We start from the raw sequence: 26,617 nt of genomic DNA on the forward strand, positions 1-26,617 counted from the left end.
GGGTCAGCCTAAGTCAGGGCTTCTCACCCAAGGGGCCCCTATGGGCCACCCTCATCCCCCCAGAGTCTGGACTGGAGCTCAAGGCAGACAACCCGCACAGAGGGGGTTTCCCTGCCACCTCTCATTTCATTCTGATAACCCACAGGGATTTTGCGTTCTGCTCTTCAGTACCTTCATTTATTCCTTCACTCCACAAACATTTATTGGACACCTACTAGGTCTCAGGCTTAGTCTTAAGTGTGAGGGATATAGCAGTGAAAAAGACAGAAAAAGTTCATTTAATTTTAACATAAAAGTGACACCATCTACACATGTATGTCACAATACCTGTATAAGATAGGGAAAATCAACATCTTTTCACCAAAAGTTTCCTCCCAAAATGATGATCGTGGAAGATGTATGCCCAGGTTATCCTGGGCAACTCTGGGGGTGAACACATACCCTGCTTAGGGCGCATGGGTGCAAGAAAACCTCCCCCAATATCCAACTAAATACAGATTCTGTAGAAGCCCCTGCTGGCCTTCACTCTCCTGTCCAGGTCAGAGTTGGAATCATGGCAAAGACATCTTGCAGATACTCTCAACTTCCTTGATCCAACACACCCTCCTGCCCAAACTTCACCCTAAATGGATGAGTCGGACATTGGCCTGCTGTCCTCAGGTCTTGTCTCCGGCTTCCCCTTCTCTGCTCTGCACCACGACGAGGGGCCTCTACAGAGGACCCTCCCAGCCCCAGTTTCCCCTGACTCTCATCTGTGTTTGGCCAACAGTAGGTTGGCCAAACTGGCAGGAGATTAGAAACTGAAAGAAGGGAACAGTCAGGGTAATTATCCCTCCCGATCGTCAGCTTTGGGTGGCGTCTCTGCCAGGGAATTAGGAGACTTTTGATGGGCAGGAATATATTCACGATCTCCACTGTGGCCATGTGTTCATGGTGTCGTGGGCTGAATTATGTCCCCCCAGAGAGACACGGTCCTAAGAACCAGTGCCTGTGGATGTGACCTTATTTGGAAATAGGATCTTTGCAGTTGTAGTCAAGTACAGAGAAGGTCATCCTGGTTTGGGGTGGGTCCTAACTCTAATGATTGGTTCCCTTACATGGAGAGAGAGACTTGATGACAGAAAGGAGGCCCATGAGGAAGAAGGCCCCATGCTGATGGAGGCAGAGATGGAATGATGGCAGCCACGGGTCCTGGAGCAGCAGGGATGGCCAGCGACCACCAGCAGCTGAGGAGAGACGAGGACCTCTCTAAAGTTCTCTCTCTAGCTAGACATTTGTCAATTTTATTGATTTTTTTTTCCCCCAGAGAACCGGCTTTTGAGTTTGTTAATTGTCTCTGTCGTCTGTCAGTTTTCTCTCTCATTGATTTCCTCTCTTAACAGTTATGTTCTTTTTCCTGCTTGCTTTGGATCTACTTTGCCTTTCTTTTTCTAGTTCCTTAAGGTAGACCCTTAGGTCGTTATTTGTAGAAGCATGTAAAGCAGATGTTCTTACTTCATATTTACACCTACTATGTACTATTCAGTTGGCATTACAGGAGCACGTGAGTTGTGTTTGAGAGGTCTGAGAGGTCTGTAACTCAGAACACGTGCTCCCACGGACAGTGTTGGATTTGCTGATCTGGCGTTCAGTCTATTCCACAAACCCCTATGTCCCAAATGTAACCATAGCGTCAATGCCTACGCCAAAACCATATAAAATAATATATATGCTGATAGGTGCTGATAGTCTTTAAAACCCAGGAAAACAAGGGCTAGTATATGTATGTGCCCCTTAATAAAAGAGTCATTTTAAGTAGGAGAAAAACTGGGTAGGTAGAAGAACTTTGTGGGGATGCTGAAGGGGGCTGCTGAGCATTAATGGTCCTGTTTTTCATGCATAATTTCAATTCAAATCAAATGTCTTTCCTATTTTTCTATGAGTGGGAAGTCTGTTTCTATAGAGATGGGAAAGGAGTAGAGGAGGGAAAAAAAAGAGGAGTAGAGAGACAAAGTTTCAGAGTCAGGGACTCAGAGAAATATATTTTCCTGTGGTCACTGAGCAAGGTTATGAAACAGAAAAAAATTTTAAAGAGGTTTGAAAGGAAGAAGCTGCCTGGATGGGAGTGATTCGGATAGGATTAGACATCTGAGTGAACAGAGACAGGGAAAGGGGCAAAGGCCCTGCCGGTTCCCTGAGGGAGAAGAAAGAACGTCATAGGGATGGTGGATCTGAGTCCCGTGCTGTCCAATAGACTGTCTGCGATGGTGGAAATGGTCCATGTCTCTGCAGTCTAACATGGCAGCCACCGCCACCTGTAGCTTTTGGGCATTTGAAATAGGCCACCACAAGTGAGGGTCTGGATTTTAAGTTTTGTTTAATTGTAATTAATTTAGATTTAAAGTATATAGTCACCCGTGATTAGTGGCTACTGCAGGCTCATTTGTGGCTCATTCCTCATTGGCGTGCCATTCCTAGGTGCGGGGAAGGGCATGGAAGGGGGTTACCTCTGGCTCAGGATAGCTGACTTCTGTATGTAATGGGGCAAGTGAGGTGCATAGAGCTGGCGTGTGAAGGAAGCAGGGAGTGTGGTATCCACCAGTATGATGAGGACCCAGGTCATATGTTCATTTCTTAGCATGCTTTTAATAAGGTGGCAAGCTGTGTTTAGGTAAAGATAAAAATGATTCAACTTAGCTACTTCAATGACAACTGAAGGCTTAAAAACAGCTAACTTGGACTGCTTTAATGACTTAACATCAATATGGAAGATGATCTCCAGAAAAGTACGAGAATGCATTAAAATTTGGGCAGAGAATGGAGGGGCCTGCAGGTACCCTGTAAATCTTCACTCAGTCAGCATCTGCCATCCCAGGACAGGAAGTAACAAGGCAGGAGCCCAAACCTGGTGGGTACCAAGGCGGACGGGGCTTGCATCCTCTCTGGGGCATCCTGCAGGGAGGCACAGGCTTTCTGGGTTGAAAGGGGCAGGAATGGGGCAGCATGAAGACTCAAAACTGGACAGAGTGACCCCAAGAAGGAACCTGGAGAGACCTAAGTGTCAGACGCAGGAGAGGAAAATGGAAGGAGGCTGAGAAGGAGCGATTCGAAATGTCTGAGAATGAGGGGAAAGTGGTGTTGATGAATGTAAACCTCCTTACGGGGAAGAACGTGCTCTTGTGGGAGATATTCTACCACGTGGCACCCTCGCCCCTGGATGTCTAGATTGAGCAATAAAAAAAAAAGAGTGACATTGAGTGATCTTAATTTCTTCTGCATACCAAAGATACACACACCATTATGACATACTGTTCGTAGATTTAGGTTTTCTTGTGTGCCCCAAGTAATAAAATAGAGACTCTTCACCCCGTTGGGAAGGTTCAGTGAAGAGTGATAACTAGAAATAATGTGATTGTTCACTTTGTAGATGTTCTTCAGCTTCTGTGAGAAGAACGTGGATTACGAAACATTCAGAGCCTTCAACGACGCGTGCCTTGTCTACGACGGCCGACTTGTGATTGACACCAACTTCCACACCAATGACATAGCCATCAGAGCTGCCGGCTCCCTCACCAAGTTCTCCAACAGGTATTACTCGAATGAGTGGACTCACAGCAACTTCAATTCCAAGGAAGTTGGCTTCCAGCTGGCAGCAGTGATGCTCAACCTCTTTGACCCGACCCTCGAGCCTGTGACTGAGCCGCCGGCTGACCTTGACCGACTCATCCCCATGTACAGGGGAGCCAAGATCAAAGGTATGTAGTGCGCCACCTTCATCCCTGTGATGGAGCCACTGGTTGGACCTGGACCGGCCAGCCCTCCATTTCCTGTAGGTTTGGTGAGGAGGCGCCTGTGTCCCTCAGTGGGTTTGCACAAAGACACGGGAGGGCTCTCTCTTATGTTTAACTATTTATTATGGACTTGATTTTATCACATCAGAACTGATGTGATAAAATTTTTCACATCAGAATGTGATGCTCACTTTACATATAAGGAAACTGAGACTAGGGGATGATCAGTAACTTGCCCAGAGGTCCCTCACAACTGGTGTATGGTTTGATGCCCTGACATCTTACCAAACTTTCATTCTCAATGTAAGTTGAGAGGTAAGGAGAACTTCCAGTCCTCTCAGGCTTTGGTCTGCTGTCTGGATGGATAAGCTAGACCATTAGCAGCTGTAAAATGGTCCAGTTTTATCCCCTCAGCTTTATTGACCCCTAAGGAGATCATCATATGAGTGACACATAACTTTCTTATATTTGGGAGGTGGGAGTTACCCTTGAAAACAGTATCTTTGAATGTTGTGGATCCTCTACCAGAAAAATGCACATGTTTACAAAACTGTATGTTTACTTCCGGAAGTTTGATGGACCAACCCCCATAGTCATCCACAGACCCCTAGGGGGTCTATGAACCCTAATCCAGTAAACAAAACATCAGGCCAAAGAGACAAAAGCCCTGTATTGCAGTCCTTGTGTTTATCTACCCAACTAAATGGCCTACGAGAAGTCGTGAGCCCCTTCTAACTCTGGATGAGACCTTAGGAAAGGTGGTGGATGTGGGAAAGGAAGACAAGGCATGGGTGTCAGAGGCTGATCAGTGCTAGACCAGGCTGGGGCTTCTAGGGCAAGCTAGAAAATAGTAGCAGTTTCATAATACGAGTTTTCTAAAGCATTGAACAAGAACTTTGTTGATTTTCCTTATAACATTTACTTTCTTAGTATTTTGTTTACATAGTGGAGGAGGATGGAGAATGGGAACATCACGGCAACATTTGTAGACCAAAGCCTTGGTTGGCTTTAGCAGGCAGAGATTAGAATGCCACAAGTTATGGGAAATCAGGATGCACAGGATCAGCTTGGCACATCTTGGAACATTGGTGGCTATATTATGGGTTATAACGGCACATTCACGTTGATTTTATTAAATAAAATAAATCGCAGGGTGTTCCTTGCTAATAGAGGTGCTTGAGTGGGAAAGTCTGAGTAGCATGCACCACGGCAGGCATCTCTGGTTGTCCTGTGGTACAGATGTAAGCCCTGTTACCCAGTTGTTACCCGACTGAATTAAAATGTGGAAAACTTGTCATTTCCACCAGGAGGCATCCTCCCTGGGTCGTACCATTATCTGCATATTGCCAAGCCTGCCAACCCAACCCCATTGGAGGTACAAATGGCCAAGTCTGATTTTGTAAGTATTATTCCTGAATTTCATTTCACTTTCAAATATAACACTTTGTTTATGGGGGTAGGGGTGAAATTCTTAATTCAGTCTTTAGTGTAATGTATTGGTTCATGCATCAGAAAGCCATGTGGCAGTTTGGTCCCCAAAACGGCCCCCACTGACTCCCACCCCTTGGTATTCATGTGCTTGTATGGTCTCCTCCCACACTGACTAGGGCTGACCTGTGTGGCCAGCAGAATATTGTGGAAAAGACAGTGTGTGACTTCCAAGGCCAGGTCCTGAAAGATAATACAGCTTCCAACTTGCACCCTCCTGGGTCACTGCTGCCATATCGTAAGGTCACCTAGGTGGCCCTTCGGGAGGTTCACGTGGAGAGGGATTGAGGATTTCTGCACCAGCCAGTCATGGGATGGACCACCACCGTGGAAGTGGTCCTCCAGCCCTAGTCCAGGCTTCAGATGATGCAGCCCTGGCCAACACCTTGACTAAAACGTACAGGAGACCATGAGCCAGGATCCCCCAGATAAGCTATTCCCAATTTCTGACTCCCAAAGACTGAGGTTATAAAAATGTATTGTCATTTTAAGCCATTTATTTTTTAGAGAAGTTTTAGGTTCACATCAAAAGTGAGAGGAAAGTACAGAGATTTCCCATATACCCCCTGCCCCCATTCCTGCACAGCCTCCCGCATTGTCAACATCCCCACCAGGGCGGTACATTTTTTACAATTGATGAACCTACATTGATGCATCATTATCACCTAAAGCCCACAGTTTACATTACGGTCCACTCTTGGTGTTGTACCTTCTATGGGTTTGGACGAATATATAATGACATGTAGCCACCATTACGGTATCATGCAGAGTAGTGTCACTGCCCTAAAAATCCCTCTGTTCCACCTATTTATCCCTCCCTCCCTCCCCTGCAACTCCTGGTAACCACTGATCTTTTTATTGTCTCCATACTTTTGCCTTTTCCAGAATGTCATAGAGTTGGAATCATACAGCATGTGGCCTTTTCAGATTGGCTTCCTTCACTTAATAATTTGCATTTCAGTTCCCTCCATGTGTTTTCATGGCGTGATAACCCATTTCTTTTTAGCCCTGAATAGTATTCCACTGTCTGGATGGACCACAGTTTATCCATCCACCTCCTGAAGGACACTAAGCCACTAAGTTTTGAGGTAGCCTGTGATGAATCCATAGATAATTAAAATAACCACCTCTGTGGCAATAGCAAGTAAATTGCTTAGGGTCTGGGATGTCTGTCCAGGCCCCCCTGTTCTCCTGTCATCCAGTGACACAGGAAGGGCCAGCGAGGTGAAGCTGAAGCTGCGTGTGCTTGGGGGTTGGGAGGGGCGTTCCCTGTGTTCAAGGTAACTAGAAAGGACACAGCGTGGTTGGTCGGTTGGTGAGCTTCTCAGGTAAGATTATCAGACAGTTGGTCCCAACTGGTGTTTGTTGTCAACTGGGGTTTCCTTTCTGGTGCGTCATGTTTGCTTTTTCATCAGTGAGGAAGACACTGGAGGTTGCCTGCTTCCACTCCCATTTTCTCATCCTGAATTTTTTTTGAGGGTTAATGATCTAACTTAAAATAAGCACATCTCCCAGATTTCCTTGAGAATGAGGTTATCCATGTGGCAGGTCCTGGCCAATGAGATGTAGTAGAAGCTGCTGGAAAATTCCGTAAGGGGGAGCAGACTCCATATGTCCCAGGCTCCTGGCCCCTCACCCTCTCTCTTCGGGAAGTCAGAATCCCAGCTCTTCCGTCGACTTCCCATGGACTTTGGACAAGTTATCAACTCCTCTGCATTTCTGGGGTTATTGGGGATAACATATAAAGTAACACTGCCTTCAAGGAACAAAACAGGTGACCCATCAGTGGTGGATGTTAATTATAGTTCCAGAAAAATAATGAAACCTGATTCTTCCAAGGAAAGGATGGATGCTATGTGTTTAAAACTTATTTCCCTTGGGCCTTTCCCAGATTCTGTCAGTTGTGTCCTGTATCCACAGTCTGATGCAAAATGTTCTTACAAGTAAAGACAGGACTGTAGCGAATGGTGCTCCAGTCTCTACTGCTGTGTAACAAAACTTAGGGACATGAAGCAGCCATTGGATTCCACTCACAGATTCTGTGGGTTAGGAATTTGGACAGTACATGGTGGGAATGGGTTCAAAAGCTAGGAAATACTGGACTTGGTTCCACACTGAACCGGATTCTTCAAGGACAGTGTGTGATTTCTGACATGCAGTGTCATTTATTTATGAACCACTGGTTCTCTCTCGGAATAAAGTCAGAGGAGGAGCGAAAGGGAGTTTTAGATAATGAGAGTTTTAATAAGAATGGAACTTGAATAGCTTCTTTGGCTGGTGCTGCGACAGTATTTGAGCAGGAACCCTGACTGTAATTAACCATTTTGCCAGGTGGGCCTCCTTTTTAATTAGTACAGAAGATCTAAACAGATTTTTTTCCCCATTTTATTCACCAAGAAAAAAAAATGTAGGATGGTTCCATGGCAATCTTTTGGATTTGGAATTAATTTGATTAAGTAAAATTGTTGCCAAAATGGTCAGGCAGTCGCCTAAACATGGCCAGTGGATCGAGAATGGAGCCCATGGAGCAGTATTTCACTAAACAAACTAAATTACTGTTCTCACAGCACATGTAGTACAGATGAATCTCATCAGACTCTTGTAGCACTCATGCATCGGGATATATAAGTAAGGAGAGCTTTAGTAATTCATGAGGTAACCCGACAAAAGGAAGACAGGGGACCCCAAGTCGTCTACATAATGAACTGATCCGCAGATTCCAGTCCACATGCTTTGTTGGCTTATACTCCACGGAATAAAGAAATTTGTCACAACAAACTCTGCCTGGGTACCATTAAATTTAAAATTGTGTATTCATCGTGGGAGCTGGGAACCTGGTTTCTTGCACGCCGAGTCTGATTACCCCTGGGTCTTTCGTTTGGCATGAATTCCAGAGCCATATTCCAATCTTTGTCAAAATCATAAAGGAGCTCAAAAGGATAATTATATTCAGGAGAAAAGGAAGAGAAAAAAAGAAACCACATCAGAACCCGTTACTCTGTCAAAATTTTAAACTCAACACCCAAATCTCCTAACAATTTACTCATATACTTAAAGGAAGAAACTAGCCACATCCCACAGAATTGGAAAGTGTATGAAATCATCATCGTCGTTAGCCCAGAATCCCTCACCGGGTGGCAGGGCTGGAAACTGCCTTAAGTCCTTGTTTAGTGGAGTGATTTTCTGGGAGGATAAGCAGAAAGGGTCCTGGACTTCACTGGATTTTCCCATCTGTCAGCAACAGTGACTAGGAATGACCTCAGAAATTTAGATAAGTCTGCCCAGCCCCACAGGGGTAACTTGTGTCTGAGAAACCCATCTGCAGGAGACTTGCCTTTCATGTCAATGCAAACTATTTTGATGCCGCATGCCCAGGATGGCCCCCGGGTTATGTGATCGCAGTGCCAGATCTCATTAACGATGGTCACGGTCACTTCCAGAGTCAAGATGTGCTGTCTTTGCACCACTGGGCATTTCTTTCCTCCGTGTGCCTTTAAATTCAACCTTTAAATTAAAAAGTAAGGCCAACTCCCCTCCACCAAATAAACAGACCCATGATGACACATCACTGAAAATGATGCTGACAACACAGCCCTTGTGGAACAGGGTGACCTCAGAGGGCACGTGATGCTGAGACACCAGCCACGGAGTCACCGTGGCCCTCGAGTTGAGGTGCTCAGTATCCACTGAATCAGCCCCCAAATACAAGTGCTTGTGAGCAGAGGGTGGGATATTCAGTGAAGCTCTTCGCCAAGTCAAAAATATTGTCAGCCATGTGGGTGGATCCCGAGATGTACCCCTCTGATGCCTGAGTTCCCTTCCTTAATCACTCAGCATAAAGAAATTTCAAAGAGGAAGAGGAGGGTCCACGACCTTGTGGGATCTGCTGTCCACTGAGACCAGGGAAACCTGGTACTAAAACTATGCCAGAGCTGTGGCCAGTGCCCCCTCTCCCGGACCCCCAGCTGCCCTACCAGCAAGGCCAGGGAGCAGCCCCTCCCCCAGACACTCATTCAACTTCACCAAGGCACCCCTGACTGCGAAGAGGTCTCCCCAGGGTCAACTTTACTTGGTGGCTCATCATAGCAAACGCTGTTTCTGAATTAAATACACACAGAGCTATGAGAGTGACGAACACGCCCATTGCGAGCATCTCTAAGAATAAATACAAGACTTTAAAGACCATTTGAGTTTGGCACCAGCAGCTTTAGTCTTAGCCCCCTCCATTAACATTTTGTTAAAATGTTGACACAAAAACAAATAAATGATACTGCTTATTTTTATGAAAATAGAATGATTCTGTACAAATTATAAAACATTATAAATTTTTATACTATACTTCTATAGTATAAAATGTACTGGGAACATATTTTCCTGTTATGAAATAACTCACCAATAATTTCTGTTGGATGCATCGCATCTAGTTGTGTGCATATACCATTGTTGTGTTAGATAATACCTTACTGGGTGTTTTTTTAAACACTTTGCTATGGAGGTAGATTTCCTCTCTGTATCCATCCATCTCTATGATGCTGCACCTTGTGCCACCTCCCTGGGGCGCTGTCCCCCACCCCCTTCCTAAGCTGTGCTTGTTCTGTATCCCAATCTCCCAATCTCATGCATATCCTTGGGGTTGGCCCAGGACTTACCTGGCATCCCTCCTGTATGTCTCACCTTGTGCCTTTATAGTTGGCTGGCTCCTCCTCAGGCCTTAGCCACGTGATACACAAGCACCCACCAGTTGCTTCAATTTACTTAAAAATCCAGTTACTCCTGTGTCCTTGTTTAGACAAAGTCCCCAGGGGATGTCCGGGAGTCAGTAAATGTTTGGGATCAGTGCAGTTCAACTTGCCCTGGGTTTCTAAATGCCACATTCAAGTTCAGAGCAAAAGCTTAAATCTATATGCACTCAGGAGAGATTTACTGAGTGTTACTGTGTACTGAGTTCGGAGGCCAGGGGCAAAGTCCGTGGGTTCAGCCACCACCAGCCAAACCCAGGTTTGTCCACGGAGGTTCTGTTTGTTGCTGGAGCCGGTGGGAAGCGTGTCTCTGGCTGCTCAGTCAGTGGCCATCAGGGGCTGAAATGGAAAAAATGGTCGTGACTGGGGTAGAGGGGCATCTTTCCTTGTCATCTGGGTTCACATGGTGGTTTAGCCAGTTTCTAGGGGACATAAAGCCGTGAATCTACACCTTTCACAATTTACAAACTAACAAGTAGCCCACAGAACGGTATGTATATTTTCCGTGAACTTGAACCTTCTTCCCGGGAACAGACCCTACCAAACAGTTGAACCTCCACAAACCCAGCTGTCAGGGATTCACCTTTTTCCTTGTTTCCTTTGTTCGAGTAGAACTTTAAAAACTGAAATTCCTTTTGCGCACCTTTGACTAGGAGGTTTTTCTCAAAATGGTGCTGTGAAAAAATTAAAGTTAACAATCTTATGACACCGCACAGGAGAGAATAGACCCAGTTCCACCTACTGGCTGTGCCAGGTATTGAATAACGGAGAATTGACCGTAACCTAGCAACTAATTTAGAAACGTGGAGCGATATAATCACAGTGTCAAATACCCTGAGGAACTTTCAGTCATCAGATTCAAACACATGGTTTCTGACACGCACTTATCTTCAGTCGAGTTTGGTCAATATCTACTACTGTGATTTGCAACAGGCGATAAGCTCTAACCCGTCCATTATGTTTGAAAAATAAATTGCTATGATAAAGTTCTCAAAGTCCAGAAATGTTTCTAACGTTGTTTTTCTGATGCACTCCTCCGCCAGGGTTCAGAAATAGTAACAGGTAATGTGAAGAACGGGACTTACTTCCGAATCCACACCAACAAGTACAAGATGGTGGAAACCATCACGTGCCTTTCCAAAGTGCCTTTCCCTGCCTCCAACTACATCCGCCTGTTCGGCCAGCACGAGCAAGTCCTCAACAACCTGTGCGCTCGGTACAAGGACGGCCTGGTCCCAGACCTCTACAGGTGAGCTGGGCGTTGCCTTTTCCTGGGGTTGGGGGTGTGGGGGGAATGCAGACACAGGCCATGGGTGTCTTGTGAATGAAGGAGGGGTTTTGTGATGCGCCCGGAAGTACATGGGAACCCCTGGGAAAAGCTAGAGCTTCTCAACAGTGAAGAGTATCAGACCCACCAGCACTGGAGAGACCCATGGAGAAGAGCACAGGCTCTTGGTGTGTCCATAAGTGGCCGCACGGCCACGCGCAGGCCTGGGTCCCAGACGCATCCGTGCATGGCCTCCATGCCACAGATGATATTCAAGTCTCTTTTGAGACACAGGCTGCTAAGAGCAGTGGTCAGAAACGTAAGAGGTCAATTTGGGGGCAAGATGGAGGTACCTGGTCCTGGGGGGAGTTCCAGCACCACGGACAGGCTGTCTGGGACCCCAGCCGCCTCCTCACGGCACGTGCTCAAGCAGAGGGGGCGACCGTTTGCCTAAGACATTGGGAAGGAATGCTGCTCCAGCAGGTTGGTTAGACTGGGGGCTCTAGATCCCAGTCTTTCAAGTTCAGAGACACTCTCTTGTCCGATACCTCTAGGAAGCCTAGCACTGTAGAGTAGAAATCCACTTCTGGATGCAGTCTGCTGCTTAGAAAGGTTACGAGAGTTTCCTTCGATCCACAAAACAAGATGGTGACAAATAGAGACATAGGACGTAAGTCATAGAATTCAGGGTCCTCAGTACCCAGGGCGGGGATACTGTCAGGATCAGAAGCAATCTCTCTTCCCTCTTAAAAACGTTTTTACATCGTAGAATACATCATAGAAACAAAAAAATAAATAAATAAAACATGTATGTACACTCTAAAGGATAATAGTACTGGAAATCTATGTGCCTTACTTCAAAGCCCCTGTCTGATCACATCCCCTCCGTCTGCTTGGAGGTCACCACTACCCTGCAGTTTAGGTTAATCATTCCCTTTCTTACCTGTAAAGCAGGGATCAGCAAACTTTCCCTATAAAGGTCCGGATGGTAAATACCTTGGGGACCACACGACTTCTGTCACATGTACTAAAGTCTGCCACTGTGCCGTGAAAGCCGCCACGGACGATCCATAAGCAAAGGGACGTGGCTGCATGCCAGTAAAACCTTGTACTGAAACAGGTACCAGGCCAACCCTTGTTTCAAAGGTGTGCCACGTACAGTATATGGTTTCCTAAATGATGTACTGGTTTGTTCTGCTTACTTTTGAATCAGTTCTGTGGCCCCTGGAGAAAGTCAGCACTCCGTTTGGGGCCCTGTTTGCGAGCCTGCTCATGGCGATGCGTGTAGCTGGAGTTTGTGTGTTTTCCCTGCTGTGTGGTATTCCGTGTATAAGATAACTGTGTCACAGCTCATCCGTCCATTTTCCTGTTGATTGATGTTCGCGTTGTTCCAGTTCAGTGCCACTGGCATTGCGGGCACTCCTCCTGTGCAGGAATTTCTCTTGGGTGTACTAGGTGATGCCCAAATGTTCCCCATGGTAGTGGTGTCTGTTACCCTCCCTCCAGCCAGCCGTGAGAGCCCTCCGCAGCCCTGGCAGTCCTCGGCACTGTTCAGCTTGAACATTTGGCCAACCTGGTGGTGTGGAAAGGTGTCTATCCAGGGTTTCACTGTTCCCTTCCCTCATTTCTAATGCAGTTTAATGCCTTTTCATTTGTTTGTGGGCCATTCGTGGTAGTTTCTGGGGAAATGCCTGTTTATGACATCTGTGCCTTTTTGGGGGGCGGGGGTCATCTTCTCTTACCAACTCACAGGCGTTTTTCGTATATTCTGGATACAAACTTGGTTGTTACGTTTCCTTCATATGTCTTCTTCCATTCTGAGGCTTGTCTTTTCACTTTCTTTATGGTGTCAGTTAACAGATATTCTTCATTTTAAAGTCATCTGTCTGTTGCCAGATGTCTTGGATATTTTTGTCCCTTTGCTCTTCTATTTTTTTTTTTTTTAATTCTGTGGTACGTGGGCCTCTCACTGCTGTGGCCTCTCCCGTTGCGGGGCACAGGCTCCGGACGCGCAGGCGCAGTGGCCATGGCTCACGGGCCCAGCCACTCCGCGGCATGTGGGATCTTCCCGGACCGGGGCGCGAACCCACGTCCCCTGCATCGGCAGGCGGATTCTCAACCACTGCGACACCAGGGAAGCCCCCTTTGCTCTTCTAATAGTTTTACAGTAAACTTGTGATGCTCCACAAGTGAAAAGCCCCACTGGATTTGATAGGAAATGCATTAAACCTGAGATCAATTACATGAGTTGACATCTTTGATATTAATTTTAGTGTCCTAACATACTAGTTAACCCTTGAACTATAGTGTCAGTATAATCAAAAGTCGAAAGTCTGAGTATAACTCACCTTCTGTCCTCTGTGTCTGTGGTTCCACGTCCTCGGATTCAACTAAGGGCCGATCAACCAAGCATGGGTCGTGTAGTACTATAGTATTTACTATTGAAAAATATTTGTGTGTAAGTGGACCCACGCAGTTCAAACCACAATAGTTCAAGGGTCAACTGTGTAGATCTTGATTTATGTGGGTCTGTTTAATATCTTTCAATAAAGATTTATCATTTTCTCCATCAATGGCTTGCTTAATTTTGTTTGATATTATCCAAAGTTCTTTATATTTTTATTGCTGTTGTAAATATCATTTTCTTACTGATTGCTTCTATATAGTGTATAGAAATGTGCTTTTTTATGGTTTTGAATTCTGCAAATTCGCTAAACTCCCTCATTCAAATAATTTACCTGTAGATTCTTTTAGATTTTCCACACAAAAAAATTACATCATCTGCAAATAATGACAGTTTTGTTTGTTTTTAAATATATATATATTTAAATTAATTTATTTATTTACTTATTTTTGGCTGTGTTGGGTCTTCGTTTCTGTGCGAGGGCTTTCTCTAGTTGCAGTGAGCGGGGGCCACTCTTCATCGCGGTGCGCGGGCCTCTCACTATCGCGGCCTCTCGTTGCGGAGCACAGGCTCTAGACGCGCAAGCTCAGTGGTTGTGGCTCACAGCCTCAGTTGCTCCACGGCATGTGGGATCCTCCCAGACCAGGGCTCAAACCCGTGTGCCCTGCATCGGCAGGCAGACTCTCAACCACTGCGCCACCAGGGAAGCCCCGTTTCTTCTTTTTAAATCTTTGTAACTTTTATTTCTTTTTCCTGTCTTACGTCACTGGCTAAGGTTTGTGGTAAAATTTGGGATAGAAGTAGTGAGGGATGACACCCTGGCCTCATTCTTAATTTTAAAGGGAATTCGTTCAATATTAAGTGTGTGACGTTTGCCATACATATTTTTGTAGACACCCTTTATCAGGATAAGGAAGTTTCTTTTTATTACTGGCTTGCTAAACATTTTTATCATGCACGGATTTTAATTTTTTCCCAGAAGGAGTACTTAACTTTTGAAACCTTTTATGTGTGAGGATATCTTCCTATATGTTTCCCATTATAAACTACATTTTGATGAAGTCTCAAATTCCTTAATCATAGGCTTCCCCTCCTCAGATCTTTGTAGACCTGACTCCAATATTTATTTAAAATAAAGAAAAATACAAGTGTTTAGAAAGTGAATTCATTTGTTCCTCAGCTTGTGTGTAGGATTTTATTGTTGCTCTCAATCTTACACAAAATATTTGAGTTAGAGGGGAATCAATTGTTCGTCAAAGAACATTTTTATGGGAACTATGTATTAAGAGTCTTCTCTGAAAAGAAAATGTTTTCACATTTGACCAGATTCAGTTTGTTTTCCCTGAGAAGAAGCGATGCTGAAAGAGACAGACTTTGTGAGCTCGAGACCACTGGTCTGGGCACAGCTGTTAACTGAGGACAGTAATAATTTTAAAAGTGAATTTGATTTGCTAGGAGTGAATATTTGGGATGGCAAAATGGAACAACACTGGCTATTAGGACGTTCCAACTGACATCTGTAAGAAAGGGGACAGGGGGATGGTGGCTGATCATGTTCTAGTGTGGTACCCAGGGTGCTGCCAGGCCCCGTCCATCCCTCCCGGATGCCTGTTAGCTCACGAGCAGCTGCGGCCACGTTCTTTTCAAGTGCCACGAAATGCTGCCAGGGCCCGTGCTGACTCTTGGCCCAGCACTGCTCGCCCTGTCTGTTGTCAGACCGACTGGCAAGGCTCTTTTCAAGCAGGCAGGGTGAATGGTTTAGCTGATTTTGGCCGAGATATGATTACCGATTGTTTCCCTGACCTCGGCAGCACCAGCAACATCTCTTGTTCAAATCTGGGTGCGTTTCCATCTGTTGCGTCTGGGGGTAACTTCCTCCAGGCTGCGAGGGCTCACCGTTAACCAGCCGCTCTGTCTTCTGCAAGACAGACATGACCTCAAGGTCAGGTTCCTCTCTGGGTTCAAAAAACCCTCTGGATCCTTTCTCTCCACTTCCCTCAATCTATTCTCACCCCATCAAGGGCCAGGACAGAGGAGGTGCTGGTGGTCCCAGTGGGAATTGTGGCAGCCACTCAGGCAGACGCTGTAGCAGCCAAGGCCTCACCAGCCGTGGCTCTGGCTGCCTGTGGACAGGCTCACTTGGAGCCATTTGGGGACATGTGGTGGCTGCCGAGCAGTCAGCCGCTGTGATACCCAGGCCGACAGCTGTCACAGGACAGCAGTGCCGCTGAGGGTCTGGAGCCAGGCTGGCTTGGATTCTACCTCTGTTTCATCCTTTGTCTTCCCTTTGGCGCTCCAGTGCAAACCACTGGTGATGGAAAGAATAAATTCACCACTGGTGACCGTGTGTGTGCGTGCGTGTGAGTGTGTGCCTGTGAATGTGTGTGCCTTTGTGCGGAGTGTGTCTGTTAGTGTGTGTGAAAAAGAGAGAAATAAATTGATGGGTTGACGGATTTATCACTTTCGAAAAAGAACGGAGTCCCTGTAATTCATCTGTTCCTTTCTGAACCAACCAGCATTTGAAAGTCACATAACAAATGTGTTACAAAATGGACTTTTCCGCACTCTTCCCCTCAGAGCACCTGTGCCCTGCAGTGTCCCATGCACATGTGCACACGCCTGTCACAGCCCCTGCAGCTCCCACCCACCCCCCTTTGACGGTGTTTAGAAGGAGCAGCTCCTGCCCTCCACCTGCTGGTGCTGCTTCGGCCTCAGACACTGGGGCAGAAGCAGCTTCCACAGGGGTGCCAGGAAGTCGGAAATGGGAACCGTGCATGGAGAGAAAGGGGAGGCAGAGGCGGGTCCCTGCGAAGTCCCCATCACGGGGCTCTAAACAAGGCCTGTCCCCTCTCCTCCCTGCTTCCTTACCTCTGCCTCATCTTCATTTACGCCACTCAGTGGTGGCCCTGCAAAGAAAAGCTCCTGCCTACCGACTTCCCCCGCACCATGGCCTTAATTAACAGTCTGTAGCATCCTTTATCCTCACGGCGTGAATAGGTCTTGCCCCAGCTTCTTTGTGTGAGCCCATCAGATACTCATAAACCTTGATTAAATCACCTCTTCTCACATCTTAACGTGCTCAGCTCTCAAAGGCTGCCCTCACCCGGCCCTCTCCTCCTGCAAGCGCTGCGTCCCCCTCCATGCTTCCCAAATGCTCGGATGCCTATTTTTAATGGGTAAGTGCTGCCGTGCACAGTTTTCTAAATGGGATTTGAGCAGGCCCTTTAAAAGGCTGCCGTTACCTTTTTGAACCATGAAGCCCAAGGAGTGACTCCCTCAGGAAAGCTGCCGTGCTCCATCTCTGTCTTCAGAGAAGCCAAGTAGGACGCTGCCAGCCCACGCAGCCTCCTAATCCCCTTATTAGACTCAACTGGAATCATTTAATCATGACTTACGTGTTTTTCAGTTCCCCTGTAGTCAGTGGCCTTGTGCTATGCCCGGTAGGATATCACACACTAAATTCTAGGTGCCCATTTTTCCAGACTTATCAAAATTTTATTGAACTATGGCTTTCCACTCCAACTTGTCAATTTTTTGGTGCATACCTAAAATTTGTTGGATAATAGTTTTCCCAAGATGCAGCTTTCCCTGTTGGCTGCTTACCGAGTCACCCACCTGCCTTTCTGGAGACCCTTTAGATCAGTGTTCCTGTCCGTCTTTCATTTCAGATAATGCCAATTCCATTTCATAGCCTTATAAAGAATCCTTTCTCAAGTGATTTGCTAAAATCAAAATCCATCCTCTTGGGACTTCCCTGCTGGTCCAGTGGTTAAGACTCCGTGCTCCCAATGCAGGGGGCCCAGTTGTGATCCTTGTTCGGGGAACTAGATCCTGCATGCCACAACTTAAGATCCCACATGCCACAATGGAGATCCCTTGTGCCATGACTAAGACCTGGCACAGCCAAATCAATAAGTAAATGAATAGATAAACATTTTTAAAAATCCATCCTCTTCATTTTGCTTCCCCGTTATTTAACTCTATTTCTCCACCCTTGTGCATGTTCACACACTTCACCTGGGGCTCCTCACTCGTCATTCCCTGGCCTCCTTGATCCAAGAGGCATCTCCTTGCCCACTGGTTTTCTCATACAATCACATTGTGTGTGAGGCTGAAGCCATATTTTGGAACATCCCTCATGACTGAGACGGTCAACCTTAGGTCTCAAAGTATAGGCCAATGAAGGGGCCAAATTCCATTTAACCCAACCTATGTCCATTTTTATTTGTAATATTGCTCTGACTAAAAGACTAGGATTCTTTTTTCCTAGTATATGTCACCTCTCTCCTTCCCACAGTGCCATTGTGTGGCATTAACCTTTCCTGGGATGAAGGGCAAGATGGTTTTAAGCAGTCCTGAAGTCATGGCCAGAATGTGTCCCTTCAGACATTCATCCCAAGATGATAACGTGCAGGAAAAACAAACGCAGGCGTACACACGGTCAGGGCTGAATGTTAAGGTAATGACCGTGGAGCAGTGCTTTGAGTCTGGAGCTTTACTTTTTCATCTCTTATCCAATGTGTTCCAATAATTTGCCTAATTCATCATGAAATTATAGTTTGGCATATTATCTCCACATTTACCAGAAAGGCCTGGATTGAGATTTTTTTTATGGTTTTGAGGTATCAGGAAGGTACATTTTCTTGTTTCAAGTGTCTCAGTCTCATTCGCGTTAGTGAGAATCTCTGCCTTGAGGACAGTGCCCATAAGTGAGTGAAAGAAGAATGCGTATCCCATCTCACAGCCAAGATTCATTTCAACGTTAAAGGCTTTTATTAATGAGAATGTGTAAAGACTCATCAAGCACATGCAGTGCCCATTCCCATCAGTCTAAAGTGAAGGATAGGGGCTTCCCTGGTGGCGCAGTGGTTAAGAATCCACCTGCCAATGCCGGGTACACGGGTTCAAGCCCTGGTCTGGGAAGATCCCACATGCCATGGAGCAACTAAGCCCATGAGCCACAACTACTGAGCCTGTGCTCTAGACCCTGCGAGCCACAACTACTGAGCCCGTGTGCCACAACTACTGAAACCCACGCGCCTAGAGCCCGTGCTCTGCAACAAGAGAAGCCACCGCAATGAGAAGCCTGCACACCACAGCGAAGAGTAGCCTCTGCTTGCTGCAACTAGAGAAAGCCTGCGCACAGCAATGAAGACCTGATGCAACCAGAAATAAATAAGTGAATAAATTACTTTAAAAAATAAATAAAGTGAAGGATGAGGGATGGGAACACACATTTCTTCATCCTCCTGGTTCCATGTGAATGCCCGTGTCCTTATGTCACCGCCTCTGAGTAGGCATCACCATCTCCTGAAACAGTGGAGCTTGACAGTCTCCCTACTATAAAAGAAAACGATTGCTTTCAGTATCTGAAGGGAAACAGGGATATTTAAATCACTTCTTAGTACCTGTGGGCGACACCTGCAGTGCAGGGATCCAGCATCCTAGACAGCGTGCTGCAGTGTGACCCATACGCGGGACAGTTCACGTGATGTGGGACACATAACTCACATATGCATCTGTTGGACCACATCTACAATATTATGAAAAATTTCAAACTTTTCACCTAGCTGTATAAAAATAAACAAACACTTCATGGTGAAACCACCACTGCCATCTGTAAGCTCTGGATAGCCCCCCATCTCCACAGCTGCCGAACCAGCCACCATTTCTGTCACGCTTGCCTGTACACTCATGGTATATATCCTAAGGGAATTTGGTGTGAAAACCCAACAGTGCGTAAGAGTGAATCCTTACTTCTCCTTCCTAGAGTGGAAAGGATGCTAGACTGAGACAGGTTCAATTTCTGCACTGTTGTTTATTAACCTTGCAAACTTGGGCAAGACATTTAATCTCACTGAGCATCCTCTTCCTCATCTCTGAAGTGGAGATATCACCAGCGATCAAACTGCCCACATCACAGGATGAAAGCAGATGATGGTGCGGAAGTATTTAAAAGACGTAAAGTAATATACAAGCACCAAGTTTCGTCATTACTTTAGCTCAAGTGTTCACATTCCCTTTAAGTCCATACTAGCCTTCATGGAGAAGTAGACTCTTTCAGCCTTTTACACAGTTTTCCTTCTCCCTCCCAATTTAATGCAAATTTAAGGAAATATGGTGCTTCTTTTAAAATCAAGTAAGCAAATGTTTTAAAATTGCATTTATATATGTGCTTGCTATGTCCTGTTTTAAAAATTGTCTTATTCTTATTGGAGGTACTCATGAAACTTCAGGTGCTTTTGTTTTTTTCAGAGTCATGCTCTGAGGAAAAAAAAAACCTGGGGAGAGGTCATTATCAAGAATTAAATATGTGCAAAATCAAGTGCTTTATTCAGAGTTAGTGATGTATGAAGACTGTACCTCCCAGGGCGCTAAGAGCAAAGGAATGGGTCACACGTTTCTATATAAGCAACACTTAAAGACGATTTCATTTCAAGACACTGGCACCAAAAGCAACCATGTAGGCTCTGAATAGCATCTAAAATTTGGAATTATGACCTGTTTGAGTTATAAAGTACATCTAGAATCTAATATCATATAGTTTTAAAAATTGCTTCGGAAAATTGTTTCATGCATTGTGAAGAGTTACCAACACCTTAGATCTGCACTGTCCAATAAAACAGCCAATTGCCAGGTGTGACTTTTAAGTTTTAATTGGGATTAAAAAAAATTAAAAGCTCAGCTCCTTGATCACACTTGCCATGGCTTGCGTACTCAACAGCCACATGTGGCTAGTGGCTACCATACTGGATAGCACAGAATAGATGACATCCGTCATGGCAGAAAGTTCTACTGGACGGTGATGGTGTAGGCCAGTCACATTCATGGGCGTGGTAACGAGTGGTGTGGGGCAGAGCATCTCTGGACAATCATTTCCTAAAATGCTAATCACCAGGCCCATTTGGTTCTGAATCCCTGACTTGCAGATGTGGTAGCTCAAAGATGGGTGCTCAGTGAAAGCCCCGGGGTGGAGAAAGAGGATGTGATTTCTCTCTATACCTGCTTTTGTGGGGTCAACTGGAAAGGAGATTCTCCCCAGATCACATGCCAAGGGTGGACAGAGGGGGAGCAAGGACAGTGTTGGAGAAGGGGCGGGGCAGTCGAGCTCCCTGGGGCCCTTGGTCACACTATGGGCTTCCTTATGTACAGTTCAGCTGACCCCACCCCAGCCAGCCTGCACTTTCTCACCAATTATCCTCAGCAGACTCAGTTAGTAACATTCTAGCCCTTGTCAGACCCCAGGTCTTGATCTGGGGCTCAGCACATCTGACTGGTATGTTCAGAACTGACTTCTGGCCCTCTGAGCATCTTTTCAAACTTTTGCTGCAGGAGCTAAAGTCCTTTGTAGATTTTCTTCCTCCTTTTCACCTGGTGGCCTGTGGGTCAAAGGTATTATTTATGACTCTAAAATAATAGCTGATGAGCCAATGGTTATCTCCAAGGCTACCAAGTTGCTTTAATATAAATACCTCTTTACCAAGCTCCAAGAAACAACAGAATTGTTCTATTGTTATTGGAATTGTCAACATAAACACATTTCAGAAATCCTGTTTTCAGTCTACTGAACCGTGAGAAGAAACTGGCCTGCCTGCCTACATTTTTTATGGCCACATAACGCAAAAAGATGCTCCAAAGCCACCTGGGCAGAGTGGAGTATCACGCACGCGGTGCTCTCATCCCCCTGCCCCTAGGCCTGGATCTTTATATGTTTCTTTCTGAGGATTATTTTGTACTTTTTTTTATTCTTCAGCATTTTCCATTACAAAAGCAATACATGTTTGTTATATAAAATTTAGAGAAATATCTTAAAAGCTAAGTAGAATACAAAATCCATACCTAATCCCACCACACAGAACCTATTTCAGATGACTGAGCTATATGAGATGAGAAGAGTTGAAGTGTCACTGCTATTGGCTCCTAGAATTAAGACCTGCAACAAGCTTGTGGACGGTCCACAGACCCTCTCTTGTGACCAGGTGCTAGGAAGGACCTTAACTGTGGTCCAGCACGCTCACCTCGGAGATGACAAAACCAAAGCGGTAGGGCTGGCCGTGGCTCACAGCCACGAGGGTGGCATCAGGAACGTAAGAATCAGAGTCCCCTGCCTCCGAGTCCAGTTCCCTTTGTACAGGACCAGAGGAGCACGTTTCCCATTGTTCAGTGACATCATTTAGAGAAAGCACCTGCTTGGAACATGAAAATAATTTTGCTTCTCTGACAAAATACCTCAGGGGATGACCAGGATGATTCACATATGGAGAAAGAAAACATTAGAACTTCTGTGTGTATTTTTATTTTAAGAAAAAAGGAGAGCAATCAGGCTTTATTCGTATTTGAAGCACAAATACCGGCACCCTCTTGGGCCAGATGAAAGACAGATGTGTGTTCTACATGGACTCAACACATCGAGTGTTACAGGGGGATGTCACAGCTTAGAGGGGTCAACCTTATTAGTGAACTTTGAATTACTACAGTTTTTGTGTGTCTGGTTTTGTGGATTTATAAATAATGATCTGGTTTTAACTAAACTAACCTCCACAGCATGGGCAAGATCATTTGAAGGACTCCTCCAAAGAAACCACAGATTGAAAATCCTGGGAAAGCATGCATGCATAAACCAGGAAAAAGCAGAGCTGACCTGTCTTCAAGTCCTCGGACAGGATCTTTACTGGCCACATTATGAGTAAGCACAACGATGAATCCTCAGTCAGGGTTCAGTTGCAGACAACAGAATCCTCTCTGGCTAGTTCAAACAGAATGTGACGTACTGCCAGTGATAGGTGGGTTATAAAATTCCTTGAATGGGCTGGAGGAGCAGGCTTTAAACTGGCTTCCAGGGAAAATTCAGAAAGCAGCTCTACAGACCTGGCCAACCTCTGCCACAGTGAGGAATTTGTGGAGTCAGGAAACTGCCAGCTCCACAACCACACCTTCTCTGCCACAGTCCACACCAGCAGAAGGGGTCCCCTAAGCCCTGCCTCTCGCTGCCCATGGGATTCTGGTACAGCCAACACCAAACGCTACCAGGACCAGGCTTGCCAGCAAAGGAAGAAAAACAGTGGAAACACGGTCTCTGCCTCATGGTACTCATGCCCACCTTCCAAGTCCTCCGTGAGGGTGTCTCTTTGGAGGATGCTTGGTCTCATGTAGAACCTACACCAGAGATTTGGTCCAGGTAGAACCCACATTTCCACTGCCTGGAAAATGTAGTCTTTCCCTTTCCTACCTGGTATTTTGGGTAAGTCATGCTACCAGGGGTCTGGGATGCAGCTGGATGAACTAGTCTGTAATATCTTCCATAACTAACTAATCAAATCTGACCAGAAATTAGCACTCCCCCCAAATGCAAAACCATCAAGAAGAACACTTGAAATTTGAATTTACATCTGTTATCAATAAAGATGAACTGTGTCCTAATTATTTACAGGTTGACAAACCCTTATGCAACATCCTAGGAGCAGATATTACATTTTTTAAAAAGTTGTTTTGGGAGTAGATTTATCCTCTCACCTGAAATAACTAAAAAACTTTAGAAAATGTGAAAAAACATTTAAAAATAACTATTGGACATAAGACAATGAAGGGCAGTGATCTCTGAGAGTCTGGAAAGAAATAATGTGAACCCTGAAATTACTCCAGCTTGCTGCCTTAGAATTTCCAAGCCGTGACAAAGGGACAGGAACCCAGCAGACTCCCTGAGTTGAGGACTGGAACTGTGAGTCTGCGGAGGCAAAGTCAGCTGGTGTTCTCAGGACAAGGAACTGGAGAGGAGGTCGATGCTCAGAGAGAGGAGCGTGGGGATCAGCAGGAGGTCCCCCTTGAAAATTCAGTCTAGTACTGATCAGTGCATGCAGGAGAGGAAACCCCCCAAGTCTGGGAAAGAACCACTCAAAGGATTAGAGGTTATATTTCCTGGCACTCACACAGGGGTGGGAACAGCGTGTATTTCCACCAGCCAGCCTGGAGAACCTCAAGATTCATCAGCGGGTAGAGTATACACTTATGGTCTCCCCTCAGTGGTGAATAAAATGAACATGCATCCAAAGACTCAGGAAAATACAACCCATAATGAGGAGAAGAATCAGTCAATTGAAACCAGCCTAGAACTGACACAGTTGTTAGAATTAGCAGACAAGAATATTGAAACAGTTATTATAACTGTATTCCACATGATCAAAAAGTTAAGTAGAGATGTAGAAGGTATATGAAAGACCCAGATAAAACTTCTAGAGATGGAAACTACAATGTCTGAGATGAAAAAATACACTGGATGGGATCAATGGAAGATTAGACCTTGCTGAAGAAAAGATTAGTGAATTTGAAGACATACTAGTTGAAACTACCCAAAATGAAACACAAAGAGGAAAACAGAATTTAAAACAACGAGCAGAGTGTCAGTGAGCTACGAGGCAACTTCAGACAGCCTAAAGAAATAATGACCAATTTTTTTTCCAAATTTGATGTAAATCATAAACCCACAAATCCAAGAAGCTCAGTGAATGTCAAGCATGAGAAGCATGAAGAGGAAATCAGTATGGAGGTTTCTCAAAAAGCTAAAAATAGAACCACCATATGACCCAGCAGTTCCATTCCTGGATATATATCTGAAAGGAACAAAAATACTAATTCAAGGGACTTCCCTGCTGGTCCAGTGGCACATATTCCACGCTCCCAGTGCAGGGGGCCTGGGTTCAATCCCTGGTCAGGGAACTAGATCCCACATACTACAACTAAGAGTTCACATGCTGCAACTAAAGATCCCACATGCTGCAACTAAAGATCTCATGTGCTGCAACTAAGACCCAGAGAAGCCAAATAAATAATTTTTTTTAAAACCCACTAATTCAAAAAGATACATGTACCCCAATGTTCAAAGCAGCATTATTTACAATTACCAAGACATGGAAGCAACCTGAGTATCCATCAACAGATGAATGGATAAAGAAGATGTGATATATAGTTATATACAATGGAATACTACTCAGCTATAAAAAGGAATGAACTTTTGCCATTTGTAACAACATGGATGAACTTGGAGGGCATTATGCTAAGTGAAATAAGTCAGACAGAGAAAGACAAATACTATATGATGTCACTTATATGTGTAATGTAAAAAAAACAAAACCAAAAAAAAAAAGAACTAGTGAATATAACAAAAAAGAAACAGACTCACAGATATAGAGAACAGACTAGTGTTTACCAGTAGTGGGAGGGAAGGGGGAACAATATAGGGATAGGGGAGTAAGAGGTACAAACTACTAAGTATAAAATAAGCTACAAGGATATATTGTATAACACAGGGATATAGCCAATATTTTATAATAACTATAAATAGAGTATAAACTTAAAAAATTGTGAATCACTATATTGTATACCTGTAACATTAAATACTGTACAATATAAAAAGAAAAAATTACACCAAGGCATATCATAATCAGACTGCTCAAAACCAGTGATAAAGAGAATGTCAAGAAGGAACAAGAGAAAACATTGTTTTCAGAGGAATAAAGATAAGAATGACAACAGATTCCTCATCAGAAACAATGCAAGTGAGAAGTCAGTGGACTAACATCTTTAAAATACTGAAATTTTTTCAAATTTGAGAACAAGTTTATCACATATTATATAACATCTCCAGCCTAATACATAGCATAACATCCCCTTATATTACATAGATTACCCTACCTACCGCCAACCAGCATCTGAGTCATTTTCTATCCCATTACCCTGTTTAACTCCTCTATTGGTTTGTTCTCCCAATTGATAACACCACCATGACCCCAGAATTCATATGTTGAATCACTAATCCCCAGTGTGACTATATCTGGAGATAGGGTCTTTAGGAGGTAATTAAGGTAAAATGAGGTCACAAAAGTGGGGCCCTAATCCTGTAGGACTGTAGCCTTATAAGAACAGGAAGAGAGAGAGGGACATCTCTGTTTCTCTCCTCCATCTGAGGACACAGTGAGAAGGCAGCAATCTACAAGCCAGGAAGAGAGTCCTCACCAGAACCTGACCATACTGGCACTCTGATCTTGGACTTGCAGCCTCCAGAACTGTGTGAAATAAATGTCTATTATTTAAGCTGCCCAGTCTGGGGTATTTTGTTATGACAGCCTGAGCTAGGCCAGATTTACATCCCAAGTTTGTTGCTGCTTTATCTCCCCACAAAGGCAGAGGGTATTTTGCGGCTTCCAACAGCTGCCCACCGTGCTGCGCAAGGCACATGGTACCCCCCAGGCATTCCCATTCAGCCACCATGGGAGCGACCTCCATGTCAGCTTGTCCTGGGTTTGACCCCTACTTCTGACATTATACCAGCCTCAAGTTCCTTATCGGGAACTTGGTTCTCACTCGGTGGTGATGAGGTGTGAAAAGGAGAGTGCACATCTCAGAAAACACACCTGGGGGATCCCTCACACCTCACTTACTAGTGTTGTCTTAGACAGGTAACTCTGTTCCTGTAAGCTTCGTTTCCCTTACCTGTAAATCGGGCTAATACCAGCTTCCAGGGCTTGCCGTGAAGACTAAACGAGATGACCTGCAGGAAGTATTCGGCTCAGAGCCTGTCCTGGAGGAGTCATGGCACAGACACTCTCTTTGCTGTGCTTCTGCTCCAGGCAGGGCTGGTGGCTGCCCTGGGGTCGCCCTACCTCAGGCCCTGTGCATCCCCAAACCTGGCACCCACCCAGGATCCCTTGCAGAGTGACAGATGGCATAGCCCCAAGTTCCTTCTCTCCAAAGACACTTTTTGTCACCCACCCAGCAAACTCTGAGCTGGGTTTTGTGACTTATTATTCCCTCTATCTGGTAATTTGGGAAGAAGAGAACTCCAAATGCCACCAGCGACACACCCGCAGCTGCTAATAGGAGCTGCTGTTTGCATCCCACGGTCCTGTCTTGGCCCCAGCGGCTCTGACAGCTGCCGGAGCACTGTCTGCCAGGC

General features: G+C 45.2%; 1 protein-coding gene across 4 annotated transcripts in view; it reads left to right on the top strand.

Annotated features, from left to right (window-relative positions):
- The window catches only part of CFAP61 (cilia and flagella associated protein 61), a 272,631-nt gene that overhangs the window by 211,035 nt on the left and 34,979 nt on the right, over positions 1-26,617 (top strand). For 3 of the 4 annotated variants that reach the window (XM_067013791.1, XM_059038853.2, XM_067013792.1), the window contains 3 exons: positions 3,407-3,734; positions 5,078-5,169; positions 11,041-11,246. In XM_067013791.1, coding sequence (XP_066869892.1) covers positions 3,407-3,734; positions 5,078-5,169; positions 11,041-11,246 — 626 coding nt within the window. Of the gene's footprint in view, positions 1-3,406; positions 3,735-5,077; positions 5,170-11,040; positions 11,247-13,264; positions 13,833-26,617 lie in introns of those variants that run through there. The other variant, XM_067013793.1, reaches the window with a different exon arrangement.

Source organism: Kogia breviceps, chromosome 14 (assembly GCF_026419965.1).
Source record: "Kogia breviceps isolate mKogBre1 chromosome 14, mKogBre1 haplotype 1, whole genome shotgun sequence".
Lineage (NCBI taxonomy): Eukaryota > Metazoa > Chordata > Mammalia > Artiodactyla > Physeteridae > Kogia > Kogia breviceps.